We start from the raw sequence: 21,263 nt of genomic DNA, 5'->3' as shown, positions 1-21,263 counted from the left end.
AAGTGTTGATATATCCCAATAAGACGAAGGAATAGTCACCAATGGTTTGATATGGCGTGCGATTAGAAACGAAGACGAGGGAATAGATCAGGCAAATTTGTTCGTTGTGTCATCGTGTTGCTTCGTTACGGGTTCTTTCGAGATCGGTCCACTTTGGCAAAAGCGCGAAGAGGGACTATGCGCGACAAAAACACACGAACGATAAACGAACGATTACCGCAGACTAAATAAGAGATGCGAATTCAAACAGATGACCAACGATTTTTCAATTCGTCGGGAAATTTTAAACATGTTCAAAATTTCCGCGCGAATTTGAATAATCGCAGCTGTTAGTTCAGAAGATGTACGAACCCAAACATGAAGGGTAAATATGATTTACCATTAGATACCATTGAAAACGATTTTGTAAAAAATGCCTTTCGCCAGCCATCGCAAGGCATATTTCAGGCAATTCGGTTAGACTTAAGTAAAAAGTTCGAGTTACATTTTGGTGCGCAGTTAAACGAATTCCTTGCCCAGTGGACTCAGCTCCGTTAAAATCATAAGCCCGTTTACTGAAATCTGGTTAAACTTGGACTGTGGTCTAACCATGTGCTAAATTTATGGGAAGCAAAAAATGCTATTGTAAAATTAAAATGTTTGCTGTGCTCATATGTTTCACGTTACTGCTGAAGGAAACAATTTTGGTTACTACTACTTGATAGCTCTGAATTATTTGAGTGTCAATTGAGCTGATAGATTAAAGCTGTACTGATAGACCAGGGGCACGTCTTACAAAGAGTTACGATTGATCTGATTAACCCGAACTGTAGGGTAATAATTGTTGATTGATGTCATAATTGTTTGTACAAGATCTTTGCACAATGTACTTTGTAAAAAATTACAAATAGAAGACCGTGCACTGAATTTTCAAGAAATCAATGAGTGTATATGAGTTTACAGCATATCTAGACAAATATTTCGAGCAAACATGCAATAGGTGTTGATGTTGCCGGTTTTCCATAGATATGACTGATCAGATCAACGGGGTCTAGTGTATAACTTAAACCTGAGCTCAGAATATGAGCCATGGGGTCGAAAGGGGACCAGCTTACCTGGAAATCTACAAACTCGGTGACCAAAGGTTTGTGAGTTATCATTCCTGGTGGGACACGAGTCCTCAGTAGATGAAACGCGAATGATCTTTGGAATAGTCTGCACCATACTTCCATTGGGATGAAGTTTCTTCCGGCATTCAAGAAACATTGGTAAGGTGTAATTCAGACCTAAGCCATCTGGACACGCAGTTGATCCATTCGATGAACCAAGTATAACTGAAATAATTAGTTGAAAATAAATTCAACGTATTGCCGATACCGTCGGATTTTAATGTAATGTCTACTAGTATATTGTATTCAACCTGAATTTTACATTTTTTAAAACTTCGTTATTTAGCTGGGATTAACTCTGATTCGAGATAAAGTACCTGGAAATCTTAATTCATGTCACTCAGAATATGTTGCATTCGGGCTGATGATTGAGCCAATTCGATTCCAGTTACTCAAAACGGTAGGATAAAAGTGACATTGATTAGCATGAAGTTGACACGACATTTGCTCCTGCGACAATTTATCCGGGTTGGGGTTGCAATATGGTTATATGTTGGGGTTAGGTTTAGGGTAGGGTATAATGTTAAACCCAGGGTTTAAAGGGATGGTCCGGGCTGAAAGTATGTATAGCTTAATAAATAGAGTAGAATTCACTAAGCAAAATGCCGAAAATTTTATCAAAATCGGATAACAAATAACAAAGTTATTGAATTTTAAAGTTAAGCAATATTTTGTGAAAACAGTCGTCATGAATATTCATTAGGTGGGCTGATGATGTCACATCCCCACTTGTTCTTTTGTATTTTATTATATGAAATGAGGTTTATTCAAATTTTTTCCTCCAAGAATTAGAAAAATTGGATTGACAACTGATTTAGTGCATTATATATTTATTGCTGCAACTTATTTCATTATAAGGGAGACATATTATTTACACAAGTATGAAATAATGAAAAAAATTATGATTTCATGTAATAACATAAGAAAACGGAAAGTGGAGATGTGACATCATCAGCCCACCTAATGAATATTCATGACGACTGTTTCCACAAAATATTGCTAAACTTTAAACTTCAATAACTTTATTATTTGTTATCCGATTTTGATGAAATTTTCGGCATTTTGTTCAGTGACTGTATTAAGATATAAATTTTTATTCAGCCCGGACCATCCCTTTAAGTTCGTCATTCGATCAGTGTTTGGGATTTAAAGCGGACTAATTGTCGCCGGAGTAAATGTCATGGAACCCTAGCCGAACAAACCATGTAATGTGCATAGTACAGTCCCCGTCACGAGTTCAATGCTTAGATGATTTTAACTTGGGAGGAATCAAACTGGGACACACAATATATGCATAACGGACATTTCAATTAATCTATCTATCTACATGTCTTCCCGAATACAACGTGTGTAATATTATAAGGGAGGATTCATCATTCATACCAAAGTTCCGTCATTGGGTTTCGAGCCAGTTATTCATGTTCCACAGTCTTGCATTTTCATCACATATTTATAAAACGAAGCAGGCCTATTTGTCATGAAATTAATTCAAGTGTTAATACTTAGCTCAAGAAAAATTCTTTTTCACTAGATTCCTTCATAAAGATCATACAAGAATCGACATAATATGTTTGAAAAGCCTACCTGGTAACAAACATGCTGCGAGTCCGTACTTAAATAGCGAGCACATAATCTGTTAAAATTCGATATAAAACGACGAGAGTAAAAGTAAAATATTGTGACGTGCCAATCTCATCAGCCTTATAGTCAATATCAACGTAGGAATCTCCCGTTTCATACACCATCAATGGTTATATCATATCATTTTCACGACCAAGTGGGGCCTGACCGCCGGTATGACCACCTCCAACATGTCAAATGTCATCATTCAGTTTGATAATCATCATGAAGATCATCTCAATTACCTCATCATCATCACCATCAGCATCACTATCATCATCACCATGGATACCACCATCACCATCAACATAATTATATACGCTCCTTTTTTTTTACTTTGATGTTCTTATTTGTTTTTTCTCAGGCAGTGTATAATGGTCAATAATTTGGTATACACAATCATAATTTGACTTTATAACTAAATTGAATTCAATCACAGAGGTACTTATTATTTCAAGCTCTGTTTCTTTCCAGAGCCTAATTTTGATGTTGTCTACATCATGTGTAAACACGCTATAGATTTTGTAAAATTATGCATCAAAGTTTTATTGCCAATATAACTCGATCCTTGTGTAATTTTTATATATATTTTGTATGGTTACAGACAACGTTTAACTGTCCTTTTTACACATGAAAAGTAAACGCTTGAATTTGAAACGTCTTTCAAAGTTACCATCAAAATTCAATATAGATCGTTAAGTCCAATTATCATAGTCATTTGATCTTAGAAGGGTAATAATTCTTGCAGAAATAGATTAAATGTACGATTGTGACATAAAAGCTTTATGCAAAAATGGGTGACGCTACATGATCAAAAAGTCATGCTTGGGTATGAGAATCTTAACCATAATTATCAACTGGCATTATTTATTTATTATTTATTTATTTATTTTGTTTTATTTATTTTATACTGCAGGGTAGGCCTGTTCAGTTCTTAAAACTGCTTTACAAAGGCGCCCTGCAGTTTAAAATACATGTCAAGATAACTATGAACAACAACAACAAACAACATCAAAAATACAAAATACAAAATATCTAACATCAGAAACAATTAACACCAAAATATAGAGTGGGAAGTGACAATTTAAACATACATAGCATTGTAAATCAAAGGAATATCATTTCGCTCTTTATCAATTCGTATGAAAGGCATACGAAGGCATTATGTCTACATTCTCCGAGTAGGTCTTAGAGTATACTTGCCATTTTTGTAGATCTAGCGGCAACCGAATGTTGAGACAAATATGTGAGATTGGCAATATTTTGCTAAAGTAGGACTAAAGGTTCATCGCGTGAGCAAAACTTTCTGATGATTTAAGGGGAGGTATTTTGTAATAACGTTCTGCACAGAAGTTACCAAGCCCGCTCGCTGATGTAGTTATAGAGCATGCAGAGTGAAAAAAAATGCAACGTTTTTCGACGACGGATTCTGATTGGCCTTTTTGTCTTTTGACAAACTTCTGGCATGTGGCGCCTAGCTGTATGCGTGATTGTGAGAAATATGGGATCGAAATGGCTACATAAAGGTGGAGGTCTCCTTTCTTTGATCTCTGCTGATTGGCTGGCGAACACCAAGGCGGTATCGACACAACCAATGAAAATGGTGGAAGTTATGGCTCCGGTGTCTTGGATGTCGAGAAGCGAAAGCATATCCCATTAACCCAGTACATATCCTCCATAAGTGTGGTGGAGAAAATAATGATTTATGAGTTTACATTTTCATACATGGAATCATTCTGACAGAATCATTCTAATCAATGTTTTTATTGTCTTTTTTTTTAAATATCATAATGTGTGTTTGCGAGGGTGGGAGGGCACGTGCGCGTGTATGATTTGTACACACTGTCGAAATGATTAATGCTTTCATTCTTCGTTGACAATCTTGTGTGAAGAGGGAAAGGAAAAGTAAAGAAAAGGCAGACACATGACTGGTAGAATAGGAGTAAAGTCGGAAAAGGGAGGAAAGGAAGGACATAACAAAAAAAAGAAGGGGAAAGCGGAAGGAAAGGGGACGAAAATGAAGAAAAGAACAGGTGATAAAGATTATTGTTCCGAAATACTAATAAATGAGTGAGATAGATGACATAGATTAAGAGATGGCAAATTGGAACTCGATTTTATGGCGGGAAATAGAAAAAGGCAAAAAGAATTGGAAAATGAGGTAGAATGAAACTGGCTAAAAAGCTAAAGGGGAAAAGTTGAATTATGAAGAAAAAAGAAAATGAAAAAGACAAGAATTTAGGTACACACTCGGGCTGCCGAGGTTTGAAAATAAAGAAGGGGAAGAAAGAATAGGATGGCGTATAAAGCCCAAAAAAGCTTACTAAATTTCAAGCAATAACATTCCCAATCAGGAAATTATCAAACTTTGAGAGGTTCCTGACCTACCGCCCAAGAATTGCGCAAGGCTACACATGCCCTGTAATTATATTTTTAAAATTCACAACAACGATTTTCTCGTTCGCTTCGCTCGCTCGTGCCGCTTCCCCCCCCCCCCTCATTTCCCATGTTGTGCCCTCTCTGAAGTAATATGTTTTGTAATTATATACCCGCGATTTCATTGAAAATAACGGCAAGTTTTGATAATGGCTGAATGAATCTCGAGAGGTAATGAGAGAGGCTCCGCCCCGGACTCCACATACGTGGCACTGGCGTACAAATGGAATGGTTTTGGGCCCTGGCCCCCAAAAGTTCTACGACCAAGAACCAAAAAGAAGATAAAGGGACTGGGAAAATGTAAGGTATAAGGTTATTTTCTGAATATCATTTTAATTAATGCTCTGAAAAGAGGAAAGCTCATTCTTGCTGCTCATCTCTTTCAAAAATTTACAATTTGAAGTCGAATTTGGACGTATTTTTTCTACTTTCTAGTTTCACAGAATAATAATGATAATAATAATAATAGGCATTTATATAGCGCCATCTATCTAGAAACATTCTATTCCGAAGCGTTGTGGCGTGCGCCTGTAATCCAAGCTATGCGGGGAAGTTACAAATTGATGCAGAGGTTCGAGCCCTGGTCACGTCTTTCGGATGGTGACGTTAAAGGTCGGTCCCAGACGTAAATAATCATATCTGATTGATACACGTCTGACAAAACTCAAATACACACACACACACACACGCCATGGGCGGAAATCCCAGGGGGGACGTGTTTCAACAGGACAATGCAAGCCCCCACACAGCACGGTTCATCACCAACTTCCTTCAGGAGCAGGACATTGACGTCATCCCATGGTGTGCATGCTCTCCTGACCTCAATCCCATTGAGCATCTGTGGGATGAACTTGGCAGACGGGTGAGGTCATCTACTATTTGTGGTCTTTTATGATGGTAAGAAATACATCATTGAAAAACGAAATAAAACATGTATTTTAGGACGAGATGACCTTACTTTTGGGATGATAACCCTTTTTTTTTTTTTTTTTCCTTGTCAAATTTTTCCAGCCCCTTGTCCCCCCCTACCTTTTGGGAGAGATTTCCGCCCCTGCGAGGCGCACAAGAAAAGAAAGAATAAGAAAGTTTGGATGGGTGTCAAAGTGCCATTCTATCCAGGAGTAAAATGCCTTGATTTCTCAGAAATTGCAATTTTCAGCATTTCAATACCCTCTTTTTCTTGTTGAAATATAATTTCAGAGTACAATAATGATAACTGCATATCTTTAGCCAAGTCATCAATACAGGATTGTTTTAGCATGCTTTATCCAAATCCTGACATTAATAATTGGCCTGCTTCTATTCCACTCCACTTCCTGACATGGTAATGTATTGTTTTTATTTTCCATCAATCAAAATGATAACAATGATAAATATATATATTGACCATAACAAAGATGATCAGTAAAAAGACGGAGGGATTGCCCTACTCAGCAATGATAACATACCAACGCTGTTTTACAAAGGGTCCCTTATAGAGATGCACGTGTAAACATATAAAGCAGAAAAGGAAAAACTTAGTTGACTTGCGTTAACAAAATGTAAAAAAAAAATCAGGGATCTGAACAGAAAGTTACAAAAAGTCTGGGGAAATGACTTAAAGGCTTTCCATCAAATGTGTCAGTCCATCTGGGTATCAACGTTGATATTGCAATGTATACTATGAAAAACAAAAGATGGCAAAGTTGAGATACTTGTGATAGATCCGGGTACATATACCGGCAGACATCCAGAATGGTTTAAATCTCAATAACTAAGGATAATGCAGGTAAAAAAAGGCATGAAAGGAGGGAGTGGCGGACCCTGACCCGGAGGAGACAAAGCATTGGAGGGGCACTATTTGTGAACAATGCTGTGCCCCTCCAATGCTTTGTCTCCTCTGCATGGGTCACGAAATGTATCTAACACCATGAACACCACATGAAATCATTTACAAGGCATGCTTTGGAGAAGAGGCTGGAATTTATTTGCCCTCTCTTTTTTTTTTTTTACATACCGTTGTTTTCCTTCGATGACGTCGACATTGATAAGCAACTTGATAACAGTGGTTTGTATTAGAAATTTTCTTCATTTCTGATTATTCAAACTGCACTTTTATTTATCTTAATTTACTTTACATTTTGATGTTACTTGCTTTATTGCACCTTCCTTCTCGTCATTTCACTCCATTTTACTTTTCTTCACATTAGATTGATTTAATTTACCATGTTTACTGACTTTGTGTCACTTTCTTTACTCCTAACTTTACTCCTCATCACTTCTAATCTGCAGGCACAGACCCTTGTCTTTCACAATACGCACAGTGCAGAGTCTGAAGTAGGGAGACTAGATTAACTGTGTTCTAGATTAACTATGTACTCTATACACATACAGAGTCTTCGGGTTCTAGTCTTTACTCTAGACCGGTTATTGGTTAAAGTGTCATATATGAGTCTGTTCTTGCAGACTACTTCACTCTCATTTAAAGGAGAATGAAACCCTTGAAACCAACTGAGGCCATATCAAAGAGAAAAATCAAAGAAACATATTGTTGAAAGTTTGAGGAAGATTGAATGAATAATAAGAAAGTTATGAGCATTTTAATATTGAGATCACTAATGCCATGTAGTTCCTCCCATTAGGCGGTGCTGCACCATCCCGAGTTTGCTCAATCTCGAGATTTTAGCCCGATCAGCCCTCTTCGCGATTAATCTCGAGATTCATGAAACCCCGTCTGCACCATCCCACGAGGAGCTATATCTGCTCGAGCGAGGCAACAAGCCCGATATTCCGGGCATGCGCACTTTCGGATCTTGGAGTTTCAACGGCCCGCGCTTTTGAATAACTTCCCGCGATATGCAAGCAATGAACTCCTTTCATTAGTACTTTCGCCGAATTCAACCGGTGTTATGCAACAATCCTTTCAGCTCAGCGAGTGAAGAAGTGATGTATTCTTCGTGAAATATGATGGCGGAGTAGGAGGCAACGACAGAGAGAGAGAGAGAGGGGGAGAAGGAGGAAAGAAATGCTATTTGCTCACATTTTGCGAAGGAATAAGACAACACTGCTGTCAGTGTTGTTATTGAATATGACCATCGTCGATGCGATGAGCGCCTCCCCCTTCGGTCTGGTCTCTCCCGGGGTCTCTCCCAAAATCCATTCACTGGTGGGGACACCATCGTTGCTTATGAACGCTATTCGCATGTATAAAGTTGACTTTCGCACGTGTTTATGTTTTGACCAAGGCGGAAGTGGAACGCGAATTGCATTATGGACTGACGTCATGAATAAATTACCCCGAGTCCAATCTCGAGTGCGTCTGCACCGACGAATTAGCGGGATAATTCGTAAAATAGCGCGCTATTTTGCAAATAAACCCGAGTTGACTTGGGATTGCAATCTCGAGATTAATCCTACGAACTAGCGCGATAATTGCGTCTGCACCGCCAACTATCTCGAGATTTTTCAGATCGGGATAATTTGCCGGATCAGAAATAGCGCGCTAATTTGAAACTTCGGGATGGTGCAGACGGCCCTATTGGCAATGCGACCAAGATCTGTGATGTCACACACGTACAACTCCCTCATTACTTTAGTACTTATTTCCCTTATATTCTCACTTTTATAGAGTCTATCACAAGGTGAGGTGTTCTCTTTATGAGAGGACAAGTACAGAGGTTTCACAACATTATATCATTGATGAATCGTTTTTCATATGATTAGAATGAGCAAAAAGAGATGTTTTGGGGTATATTTTCAGTGTCCAAAAGGGGAGAGTTGTTCATCTGTGACATCATAGATCTTGGTCGCATTGCCAACGGGAGGATCTCCATAGCATTAGTGATCTCGACATTCAAATGCTCATAACTCTTCTATTGCTTGTCCTATTTTACTCAAACTTTTGTTGATCTTATTCTTTGATTTTTCTGCTTTCACAAAAGCTAACTTGCTCCAAGGGTTTCATTCTCCTTTAAGTTCACTGCAATTCGCTTCACTACACTTTAGTTCACTCCAATTAACCGCATTTCATAATACCTTGTACTTTCCTTTACACTTCTTTATACACACTTCATTTTGATTAATATTAAAGTATGTTACTTCAAATCACTAACTTCAATTCGCCATGCTCAGTTCACTTCACTATGCTTCACTCATTTTTACTTTTACTGGACTTTTACTTAACTTCACTTACCTCAACCTTACTTCACGTCACCTCACTTGGCTTTACTTCAGTTTTATTTTACGTCGCTTTATCTTACTTCACTTTACTTTCTTCACTTCGCTTCAGTTAGATTCACTTTACTTTACTTTACTTCATTTCACTTCATCTAGCTTCACATAACTTCACTTCACAGCTTCACTCAACTTTACTCTGATTTACTTAACTTTACATAATTTTACTTGGCTTTGCTTTACTTCAGTCATGTCGGTGATTAACAATCCATGATTATTATTCAACAAAAAAAATACCACCTGTCTGAATTCCCTTTTCAAATCACTTCACTTCTTCTCATTTTACTCTTTACTCTGAGTCACTTTACTTTAATACACTATTTTTAATTTTATTTACTTTACTCTCCCCACTAAATATCTAAACTTTCATACTTTCTATTTCGTGACATCATTTTATCGAATTATATTTATAACCTATTACGGTTCCCATGTTGCCCTCCCTCATGGCTGCTATTGTTTCAAGCAATTACCTGCTTATAGCTGGCCCTGCATTTTCACCCACCGTACTATTTTACATGCTTCATTTATGTAGTTTTCAGTCTTATACATTATTTATCTTTTAGATTGTCATGCAAATATGTACTAATTTATGTCATTGTCATTTTATCATTTTTTTTAATTTGTTATTGATTTATGAATAAAATGCAGAAACTCCTGCAAAAAAAAAAATTACGTTGCTATACTTCCATGTCGCACTGTCCATGCCATTTGAGAAAATACCCACTTGTCTTCATCCTTATCTCACGTTATACTTTACTTTATATTCCTTTACTTTACTTAAATTTGATTTAATTTACGTTCATGGTACACGATCCACGAAGTTTTTAAATGTTCAGTAAGTATATCAAATGATTTAATCAAGATACAAATGGAGACACATGTATTCTGAGAATAGGGTAAAAATTCGCAAACACCAACTCTCGATGAATATGCCTTTGAATGGGGATTTGTTTATAATCAGCAGTTGGAAGGTTTGTATTTTCGAAGGTCACATCAACATTAACAAGATCATTTGAACAAACGGCTGAACGTAAAACAGGCAATTTGATCGCGATTATAGGTTACAACAATGATAATGACATATGTTCTTCAAACACATTGAGAAAAACATTTGAATATTTCCTACATCATATATAAAAAAAACATTTATTGTATAATAGTGTGTGATTGACCCATTTACATTATCGCCTTTATTTTGCATATAACTGTTTTTATCAAACTAAACAAAATTGCTCATGAGAAAATATGTTGTAAGAGTATATGAGAGTGCTTCCTTTTCTGTAGTAGCTCCATGCTTTTATCAATGGAATATTTCAATTTTACACTAACTATACAGACAGCCCTCTTCTTCTACAAAAATTTATGCCCGAATAAAATTTAATTCATTATGTTTATGAAATTTGCTGGTCGTGGGCAGTGGTATAAAGTTGATGTTTTTCGTAAACTTCAGGACAGCTATAGTGATTTACGTATATCAAAATCATATCTAATGACTATTTTCCCATTTAGGTTCCACGCGCTCATCTACAAAACCTAACATATATTATTGTTTCGGTGTGACGGATCCAGGGTTTCTGCTCTCAAGGGGAGGGGGAGCACGTTCCGGATGTGCACCCCTCCCCCCACTGGATCCGCCACCGGCCGATACGGAGTTTTCTGGGCCTTCCTAATCTCTAAACTGCCACTGTTAAGAACAAATTACGCCCTTTTCTGCCCCCTAATTTTTGTACCTCACTGCACCGTTGGTAAGAACTATTGCAAGGTAATTTTACAACTTATACAAATTGTATGATTTGTTCGTTTCCTGTAATCATCTCAGTAGACATCATCTACCCATAATAATTTGACGGAAATAGGTGACGGTATGTCCAACTGTCTACTAGACATGAAGGATTAATGGGCATGTCAATGTTTAATCAATTAACAGGGTTAATTGCGACATGGATACCTTACCCTCGCCTCGTCCTCATTTATGTCAATTCAAATTTACGATCTGTTTTTTATCTTTCCGCTGGTATATCCTCTGTTTTTATGTCATCGGGGATTCGAGCCTGGCCAGTTTACATAAGAACAGACTGCGCGGCCGTAAGAGTGTCATATTTTCGCAAGATTTAGATTTTTTTCAAACAAGAGTGGAAACGCCGGCAACACGAATTGCGAATGCCTCCTCTAAAAAATAAATTTGCATGCCACAGCGAGTTCAACTCGAGTGATTCAGTCAGTCGGCAGGCCATACAAAACACGCCTATATAGTTTATTCTGGAGCACAGCACTGTGACTTTGGAATAACCTCTTCAACCGTGCGCGAGGATTGTTTGGAGAAGAAAACGACAAAACTCTATTTCGACACCACTCAAACTTTTCCGGGAATGGTAGGAGAAGTTACAAGCAGGGGCGTGCCCTCGGTGACACTTTCGGGGTTGATTATTTCGTTAAATAATCTTCAGTTATGGGATTAAACATCTCGGCTGGGCGGACATTGCAAGAGGAAGGATCACTGGATGCCAGAAATGATGATAAGATTGTTAAATACATGAAGGATGTGATAAATGGGGACAATGTTCATGTATCCAGAGAGGTAAGCCCATTTTTTTTATGTGCGTGTTTTTTTTTGGTAATGATTTTACAATAATAAATAGGCTTTCTTTAATATACCACTGACGTCATTTTCGACACCAAGCAAGCCTCTCATAATGATTGTTCTTGTTCCCTTCGTTCGGATAGTGCATTGTTTAAAGGACAAGTCCATATCCCAATAAAAAAAAATTGATTTGAATAAAAATAAGAAAAATCCAACAAGCATAACACTAACAATTTCATCAAAATCGGATGTAAAATAAGAAAGACATTTTAAAGTTTTGCTTAATTTCACAAAACAGTTTATGCACATCCTGATCGGTATGCAAATGAGGAGACTGATGACCACTGACAATCCTGTGCACACACAGTAACAACATACTGATCCTCCATGGTCAAGTCCCGTGACAAAAGTGATTTGAACCCGATCCGGGATCCCAGGCAGTATATTCGGACTTTTTAATATAGATGTATCAGAATAATTATGTTGAAGTTGAAGGTTATATAGCATTAAGCTGACTTAAAAACAAACGATTGATCGTGGTTATTCATTGCATGCTCTCTCATTTCAGGTTCTTCAATTGCTCATGAAGAACCTCCAACCAATGTACAATTTAATGCTATTTTGGATGTCGAACCTTAGCTGAGCATCTGTCTCATCAATTCGATTTTATTATCGTTTAGCACTAGACTATTTTCATCTGCGTTGCCATGCGAACATTTCACTTCCCCCAAATAAAAGAACAAACATGAGGAAAAGCGATTGGAAAAGAAAATCAGTGTGGAATAGGGAAGGCATTTTCTCCATCTTCTCTATAATAAAGGAATAAAGACCAAAGCGGGGCGCCTTTTCTTTTTCTTGCGCTTCACGCAGGAAATAATGATAATAATGATAATAGTAATGTCTTTCCTATTGGCCTAGCGTCCTTTCCCTGCCCCGGTTCTCCTTCTAAAATAATAATAGTCTTCTTACCAAAATATACATTCGGGAATAAAATGGAATGTCTTTTGTTTCTTGCTGATTTTTGACATCATACTTTCGCGCTTTTGGTCGGAGCGGGGCTAAATCTGCCCTCCTTGCATGACTCTTTCTACCCCCCCCCCACCCCACTTTTCCAATTAGTACTTACCACTTGATAGGCCCTGAATGATGTGAACAAAGACCACGCATTCATTGACACCCCCCTCAAATCTCTAAGATTTTAGCTTCCCCCACTCCCCTCTTCCCCCCACCCCCCCCCCTCTCCCTCTCTCTCTCTCTCTCTCACTCTCTCTCTCAATTCCTCTTTCTAGACATCTGCAATGTTCCATAAATGATCTTTCTGTTTGATTTCAGGATGACGAAGACCCTTACTTTGTGTTAGATCTGAAGGATGTGGAGAAGAAGCACCAACTATGGAAGCAGGAGTTTCCAAATGTGCAACCATTCTATGGTAAGTCTGAGCCACACCAACGAAAATTACTGCCTCCAGTCCGACCAAAGTTATTACGTTATTATTATTAAGTTTTTTTTTTTTTTTTTTAGCACACCTAGTTACCTATAATGCAAATAGCATTTCCATTTATTTGAAAGCGATAAAAGAGCATTGTAGATTAAATGCCTTTGCTCACGGGCATATAGGTGCCGCGGCCGGGGATCGAACCCCGGACTTTCCATGTATAGCCAGGCGCCTTAGACCACTCGGCCTCGACACCTAATTTTCAGTGACATAATCATAGGTCGGTTTGGATCGGATTCGTGGGTATGGCTCTAGCATAACTTGGAAATAATTACATCTTATTAAATAAAGTATACAGCAACAGTCACTTTTTGAATCTCTGCGGCGACCCTGTAATCGATGTAGATATTCTAGAATCCACGGCGGCCACGGCAAGTATGACTGAGGCATCAATCACCAAAAGATGTATAATGAAAATTTACCGGGGAAAAATCGTGAGGGATGTTTTTAAACATATACCATCTCTGACCCTGTAACCATGGTGTAACAAAAATGACAAAATTTGCTCTTTCCACCCTCACTTCTCCCGGGGATAGTGATAACCAATTTTTTATTTTAGAGCCCCCCCCCCCTCACAGTCTTTGCTATCAGCACTCCGATGCATGTGCGGTACCGTAGTGAAAATGTCTCGGTGTTTATAGTGAGAAAAAAGTCAGGGCAAGCTATGTAGAGTACCGAAGTGTGACGTCATCAATTTTCTTTTTTTTTTTTTTTTTGCATTTTAGCATGTTTGATAACATATTTCGAAAGATCGTGATGAAATACCTCTACAACTAAAATTTTGTTAGAATCGGTCCCTGTGACCCCAAGATATGATCTCATGAATACATACTCAGCCCAATAAAAGTCAATTTACATGTATTATTGGCCTGTTTCCTTACAAATGTTAGAACCAGGCCAATGATACATTGATTTCAATGGGGCTAATTATGTATTCATGAGGTCATGGTTTTTTAAGACTTTCGCAAGGCCTTCGATTCCGTAGACCATGAACTTCTGATGCAAAAATTATCTAAATAGGGAATACGAGGCAATGAGCTTACCTGGTTTACTAACTACCTTGCCAATCGCAAACAGAGAACAATTGTAAGGGATGCCGAGTCCACATGGGGTACTATAGTAACTGGGGTACCGCAGGGATCAATACTCGGACCCCTCCTATTCTCGATTATGGTGAACGACCTTCCTAAAGTTACCTCAAAAAGTAGTGTGATGATGTACGCTGACGATACTATTATCTTTTACAGTGCAAAGAAAATTGAAGATCTCGAAACTGTACTTAATGAATATTTGAAACACATCAGTAACTGGGTTAATAATAATGGACTAAGGTTAAACCCCACTAAGACACAATTTATGATTTTTGGAACACCCCAGAAATTAGCAAGTACGAACAGGCCCCTTTCATTACATTTGGACAATCATGTAGTACTGCAAGTAGACAGCTACAAATACTTAGGTGTAATCTTAGATCCTGCCCTAAATTGGAAGGATCACTTATAACATGTTAGTAAAAAAATTGGACCTAGATTAGCTCTATTGAGAAGATTAAAACAATTTTTACCACTAGATAGTATCAAGATGCTAGCAAATGCTCTGGTATTGCCATTGTTCGACTGCTCCAGCACTGCTTGGTCAAATTGTGCAATTGCGACCAAAGAGTCGCTTGTGAAACAACATAAAAGAATGCCACGAATTGTCTTTGGAGTTGGTACACGTACTTCCACAGATTATGTTTTGAGTCAGTTGAACTGGACATCAATTGAAAATCGGTGGAAAATGCAAAGATGTAAGCTGGTATACAAAGCTATAAATGGACAGGCACCAAAATACCTGACCAATTTATTTGACAAAGCGAATTCTATTCATGGTTACAGAACCAGAGCTGCAATAACTGATGGACTTTTGATACCAAAAGCAAGGAAAAATTCTGGCAAACAAGCTTTTTCCCATGTTGGTGCAGTGGACTGGAATCGTTTACCGCATGATGTAAGGCAGGCACCCTCTAAACACACATTTACTGAAAGATTCTGGAAAGTGACCCAAAACTAGGTAACGCCCCTCATGAAATTCCTTTAGTAAATGACTAACTCACCTAATGCAGTAAGATATAATTATCTTACATATCTACATTTCTAACCAATTTTAGTATACCAATAAACAATTTCACGTGCCTGACACCATGTGGTTGCTGATTCCACTCCACTGAACTATATGTAGATGACAATAAGTTTTATGTGCATGTTCTGTAATTGTTTTCTAATGTATTTTTTGTTATTGTATTCCAGTTTTTGTATTCAGTGTTTGAACCACTGACAAAGTCACCCTGGTAAAATAAGACGTAATAAATAAAATAAATAAATATCTAAGGCTCCCATGGACCGATTCCCAACAAATTTGATTTGTGGTGGTGGTGGTGGTGATTTTTTTACCTGATTGCTAAGAAAGCATGAATGCTTGTAAGCAAGCAACCAGAGGACCGACGGCTTAAGGTCCCCTCCGAAGGACCTGGTACTGAGGATTAATGCCTTACCAAAGGGCACTAGCGCACCAAGTGGGAATCGAACCCGGGTCACCGGAATACGAGTCCCCCGCTCTACCGACTGAGCTATCGCGCCTCCTCCTTGTGGAGGTATTTCATCATGATCTTTCGAAATATGTTATCAAAAATGCTCAAATGCAAAAAAAAAACATTGTGATGTCATCACTTCTATACTCTATAACTTATTGTGTACGTTAAAACGTTTCTTTCAGCTGTTAAATGCAACTCCAACAGAAGAGTACTAGAAATGTTAGCTATACTTGGAGCTGGTTTTGATTGTGCGAGCAAGGTAGGCATGAACGGTAATAAATATGTGTGTTCATTCTCTATTCATTTGGGATTGTTGTGTTGCTACGAGAAAACACTGGGTTGTGTTGGTATTCCATTTCTTCATCACATCTTTCAATTTCAGGGATCGAAGCCCCAGCCCAGCCAACATTATATATATATGTAAAGCAGGCATCTGGCTTGAATGGGACTACCCTGTTTTTATAAAGAAAACATGAATAAATAAATAAATAAATATGTGTGCGTGTGTTTGTGTGTGCTATCATCGTGAATATTTCAGCTACAGTGTACATGTATATATCATTCGGTGGGTCATTCACTTTTAATACTTATTCTTCTGAAGCAGTTGTCAAATAGCTCGAATATTCATAATCTTGGTATATATTTCATTTCTCTTCTTATGATCTGTGCATCCTTGTCATGCTAATATTTCATTTCATGGAAATGTTTCAACATTTGAAATTGACGTATTCTTCGTTTAATTTTCCTTTCTATTTCTTTTTTTTAATATGTTAATATAATTCTTTCCTCTATGACAACTGATGTTTGCTATGATATAGGACAATTACTAAAAAATAATTATTTACTTGTAAGCGGGAAATAATGTCACTAATACCACGATTAAACAATCAAAGCGTTAACCGATACTTACCCCGATCTAAAACGAACACTTGGCCTCATTACGATTTATGATTTTCGCAATAAACCTGAAAATATGCGTCATCCCACGCCCATAAATCTGGATGATAACTGGTTGATTATTGGTTGTCTCCGGTCTCAGTAATATAAGAAAACTTGTAATTTTGTTGCCACTGCTCTGTTAATTAAGCAAACACGATCTATTGAATATTATTGATTTTAACCTTCTATTTACACAGTAAAATACTGTATGAAATTTCATACAACGCTATTTACCATGTTTACTATATGAATCTTACAGTAGTTGCTTGAATTATTGAGAGTTCAATACTTAGAATCAAACTTTGTTGTTCAAGAATTTAAACACTTGTTTGAACTGTTTAAGAATTACTGTGAGATTCATATAGTGAACAGAATTGCATAATTTTTATACAACGTTTTTACTGTGTAGAATATTAGTTACATGCAATATAGTTTAGTAGTTCTCTCAGAAAATTAATTTATTTTCTTTGAGACTAGAAAATGTTGTTAAAAGTTTTTCCCTATTCAAATGCTATTTCCATTCTCTCGTACTGAACAAATCCCATGGAACGACTATTATTTCTTTTCATTTCATTTTATTTATTTTTATGTTTCTCGTTTGACATTTTGTTTCACGTTAAAAGAAAGCAACAACGATAATACAAACTATAAAATTATAGACAATTGGAAAATATATAAGCAACATGATTAATCAGTTATTGATTTACGTGTAAGTCAAAGAAATATGATGGGACCTACATAAAAGCAAGCTTCTATAACTAAGGGTCCGATGAATAATTTGTATGTAATACAGACAGACATATAAAATCTAATGACATTAAAACGGATAGAAATTAATGTGATGACATTAAAGTGTAAATGCACCCTGACAAAAAAAGAGATTATTGTAAAAATAGCAGAAAAAATAACAAAAAATACTGGTAAAGGTTTGAGGAAATTCTATCAAAGATTTTTTTTTTTAGTTATTCAATTTATATTTTTTATTTGTGACGTCATATGCGAGCAACCTCCCATGTATCGTAAATTAAATTGGTTTTATTGTATCTTTAGTATACCAACAGACAAATTCATTCAAATCCGCTCCTGAAAAAAGTCATCACGAGCCATTAAAAAAATAATTTATTCATTTTATGTTACACAACATAATAGGGCAGCTGCTCGTATATGACGTCACAAATCAAATCTTAAAAATCAAGTAGCTTTCTCAATCTTTAATGGATTTTTCCTCGAACGTTCACCAATGTTGTTCATTATATTTTCTGCTATTTTTTAATAAACTTTTCGTCAGACTGTCTTTCCCTTTATACCAGTTTGATGTTCGTTTAAATACAGAATTTGAAAACAGGAGGAGGCTCAACATGCATGAAATCACATTTTGATGGCAATTTTTACGTTTTTGGACACCATTGCCATGTGAAAGGAGGGATAATTAGGGTTAAAGCACTTTCAACCAGGTTCCACGGCCCCTGTGGAATAGGAACATTACTATACATGCATATTGTTGAAAATGATCTCTATAATCGTATGGGCTGTGTAGGTCCATGGTTTTACTGTTTATCACCATGCGGGTACTTATCATTTTTCATGAAGATCATACATCTATTTGCTTGTAGTATAGGTATTATTATTAAGTATTATTGTAATTATTATTGTTATGATCATTATTATGATCATCAAATAATTGATTTTGAGGCCTCTTGGAGTGTCAGTGACGGACAATACAAGTCCTACAATTACTGACTTTTCACTCTCCTTCTCTCTCTCTCTCTCTTTCTTTCTTTCTTTCTTTCTAAAATGTTACCTTCATTTTTCACCCCCCCCCTTCCAGGCGGAGTTACAGCAGGTGCTTGATCTAGGCGTTCAGCCTAATAGGATCATATATGCACACCCATGCAAAGCCAAATCACACCTCATGTTCGCCAAGGAGAACGATGTCCGACTCATGACGTTCGACAACGAGGACGAGCTCGTCAAAATAAAGGAAGTCTTTCCAAATGCGAGGTTAGATCGATAAAAGATGTTACGTTATCACATTTAGGTGCACTTCTTTCAGGTTTTTTTTTTTCAAACTTGCTTCTTAGTTTTCATTTTGAAAAGGAAAATTCCTTTTTGTTTGTTTCGAATTACCACCATTTAATATACCTGCCATATGCTGTTATACTAACTACCACCATGATTACGGCCATGACAAGGCAGATTTGTAAAATAAGGAGGACAATAAACTGATAAACATTTATTGACAGATCTTCTCTTGGTCTTACTGGTGGTTTCAGAAATATGCTGGCAAGATGACATCATTTTAATCTGTTAAAAGAAATGCCTTACATCTAAGTTTCATTTGCACTTGTCAATTGATAAGAGTTCAAATCAATCAAATTAGGTTCATGTAAATTTTCAACAAAACTGGATGAATATTTACGAGGAATGGTGGTATTGGAATAATTATAGTACTTATTTTCAAGGGACTCATGGGAGATGACGTCATCCGTTTTCTCATTGCTAATCCATGATGGCGTATATCATATCATCGGGGTCCCCGATCCCGATTTTTTTCTTTAAAAATGTATTTTCTTTTATCTGACTGTATACCTACGTCAATTGAGGACTTTCCAATTAGCCTACAATATACGATAATTCTTCGGAATATTTTTTAACGTTTTTTGTGTAAGATTTTTTTTGGGTTTATCAAGTGTGCTAAACAAGTTGATTTAGTACCGTACAGATGCTGATAATAAATAATGGTGATAAATGTGTTCAGATGTTTATAAAGCAATCTATAGCAATTCATTCATAATTAGTGTTCGTATTCATACTCAAGTTTACTTTTTAAATTTACAAGTAGGCTTATCCCACTCACATGACCTGTATATAGATTAGCTGTTTGAATTATAATGCCGGGATCATATGTCAATGAAATTCAGTATATATTATATATATATATATATATTGTGAAAGAAATGGACGAAGAGAAAAATGGTAGGCGTAGCTTAAATCAAGGATCCCCAGAGCTATCTGCCCTTTGGAAAATTGGTAATGCCGAAAAAATGTCTCTGCCGGGAATCGAACCCGGGTCCCCAGCTTTGAACGCCGGTGCCTTAACCACTAGACCACAGAGACGGGTTAATGGCTAGGCGACCCCGATCCGATTGACCGGCAGATAGACAGATTTTCGACACTATACCAATTATAATTTTCTTTGTCGGGAGTAGGTGGGTTTTGAACAATGACAAGCCGCCATGCCTCAGCTGGATCAAAGCTATTCCTTTGATACAGTACACGTATGGGAGAAAGTATACAAATGTGTGAAGTTATACATCATGGTACAACAGCTTTGGCAACTCTTTTTTTATTTTAAATATTGTGAAAGAAAATTATAATTGGTATAGTGTCGAAAATCTGTCTATCTGACGGTCAATCGGATCGGGGTCGGCCTAGCCACTAACCCGTCTAGCCGCGGCGTTCAAAGCTGGGGGCCCGGGTTCGATTCCCGGCAGAGACATTTTTTCGGCATTACCAATTTTTCCAAAAGGCAGATAGCTTTGGGGAACCTTGATATAAGCAACGCCAACCATTGTTCACTTCATCCATTTCTTTCACAATATATATATATATATAACCAAAAAAACAATTCAAAATAGTTCAAATTGGTGAAGCTTTTTTCAGTACTTTTTATTCAATGTTAATTATACTTTACATATTTCAATAAAAAGAAAAAAAACAAGAATAGCACCGCGAAAAGTACATTTAAGCAAAATAGCGCCATGGAAATAAAGTGAAAGTAAAGAAAATTAACAGTTGAATGAAATATCAAAGAGAAAATACGAGAAAATGAAAATATAAAGGAAGTTAAAAGAAAACAATAGTGTTTGTATCTTTATACATGTAATATACATGTAATAAGTATCCTTGTTTGGCGTCACCTATGCCACGTGGAAGACGAAAAACAATATCCTTGATGACGGTTTAGTAGTTCATCTGGCAATTTTTTTTATCTTCATCAAGACCATGAAAAATAAAAAAATGAAAGTGATCCTTTTTACAGTGTCTTCATTCCGAAGATACAAGTCACATTTTGATTGAAATTTGAAATTGCTCAAACTAGGCAAACTACATGATTGAATGGCATATTGGCCTGCACATCACCAGCATAAAATCATAATTTAACAATTTTCTTTAAAAAAAAAACGGTTACAACTTTGTATCAATAAACACAGAATTTACTTCCGCGTATTAATTTTTTTTCGAATTGCCCCCCCCAAA

The 21,263-nt window shown here is 36.9% G+C and overlaps 1 protein-coding gene across 3 annotated transcripts; it reads left to right on the top strand.

Annotated features, from left to right (window-relative positions):
• The first annotated feature begins 7,188 nt into the window (after nucleotides 1-7,188).
• Nucleotides 7,189-19,975, top strand: LOC135157199 (uncharacterized). Of its 3 annotated transcripts, none has more exons than XM_064112099.1 (4): nucleotides 7,189-7,251; nucleotides 13,330-13,426; nucleotides 16,247-16,323; nucleotides 18,832-19,975. In XM_064112099.1, exons 1-4 carry the CDS (start codon nucleotides 7,216-7,218, stop codon nucleotides 19,015-19,017), a joined length of 396 nt encoding a protein of 131 aa, XP_063968169.1. In that variant the 5' UTR covers nucleotides 7,189-7,215; the 3' UTR covers nucleotides 19,018-19,975. The 3 variants fall into 3 exon arrangements, with proteins under 3 accessions (XP_063968169.1, XP_063968170.1, XP_063968168.1); XM_064112100.1 differs by lacking the exon at nucleotides 7,189-7,251 and adding an exon at nucleotides 11,496-11,994 and having other exon boundaries at nucleotides 16,247-16,336; XM_064112098.1 differs by lacking the exon at nucleotides 7,189-7,251 and adding an exon at nucleotides 11,498-11,994.
• The last annotated feature ends 1,288 nt before the right edge of the window (nucleotides 19,976-21,263 follow it).

Source organism: Lytechinus pictus, chromosome 17 (genome assembly GCF_037042905.1).
Source record: "Lytechinus pictus isolate F3 Inbred chromosome 17, Lp3.0, whole genome shotgun sequence".
Classification (NCBI taxonomy): domain Eukaryota; kingdom Metazoa; phylum Echinodermata; class Echinoidea; order Temnopleuroida; family Toxopneustidae; genus Lytechinus; species Lytechinus pictus.
Note: the sequence above shows the minus strand (reverse complement) of the source record. Positions and strands in the feature narration are given on the sequence as shown.

Bases quoted from the DNA above. Each gene is read 5' to 3' on its own strand.
- LOC135157199 (XM_064112098.1), top strand. From the start codon at position 11,866: ATGGGATTAAACATCTCGGCTGGGCGGACATTGCAAGAGGAAGGATCA. The intron at 11,995-13,329 runs GTAAGCCCATTT...GTTTGATTTCAG, and splicing joins ATGTTCATGTATCCAGAGAG to GATGACGAAGACCCTTACTT. The intron at 16,324-18,831 runs GTAGGCATGAAC...CCCCCCTTCCAG, and splicing joins GTTTTGATTGTGCGAGCAAG to GCGGAGTTACAGCAGGTGCT.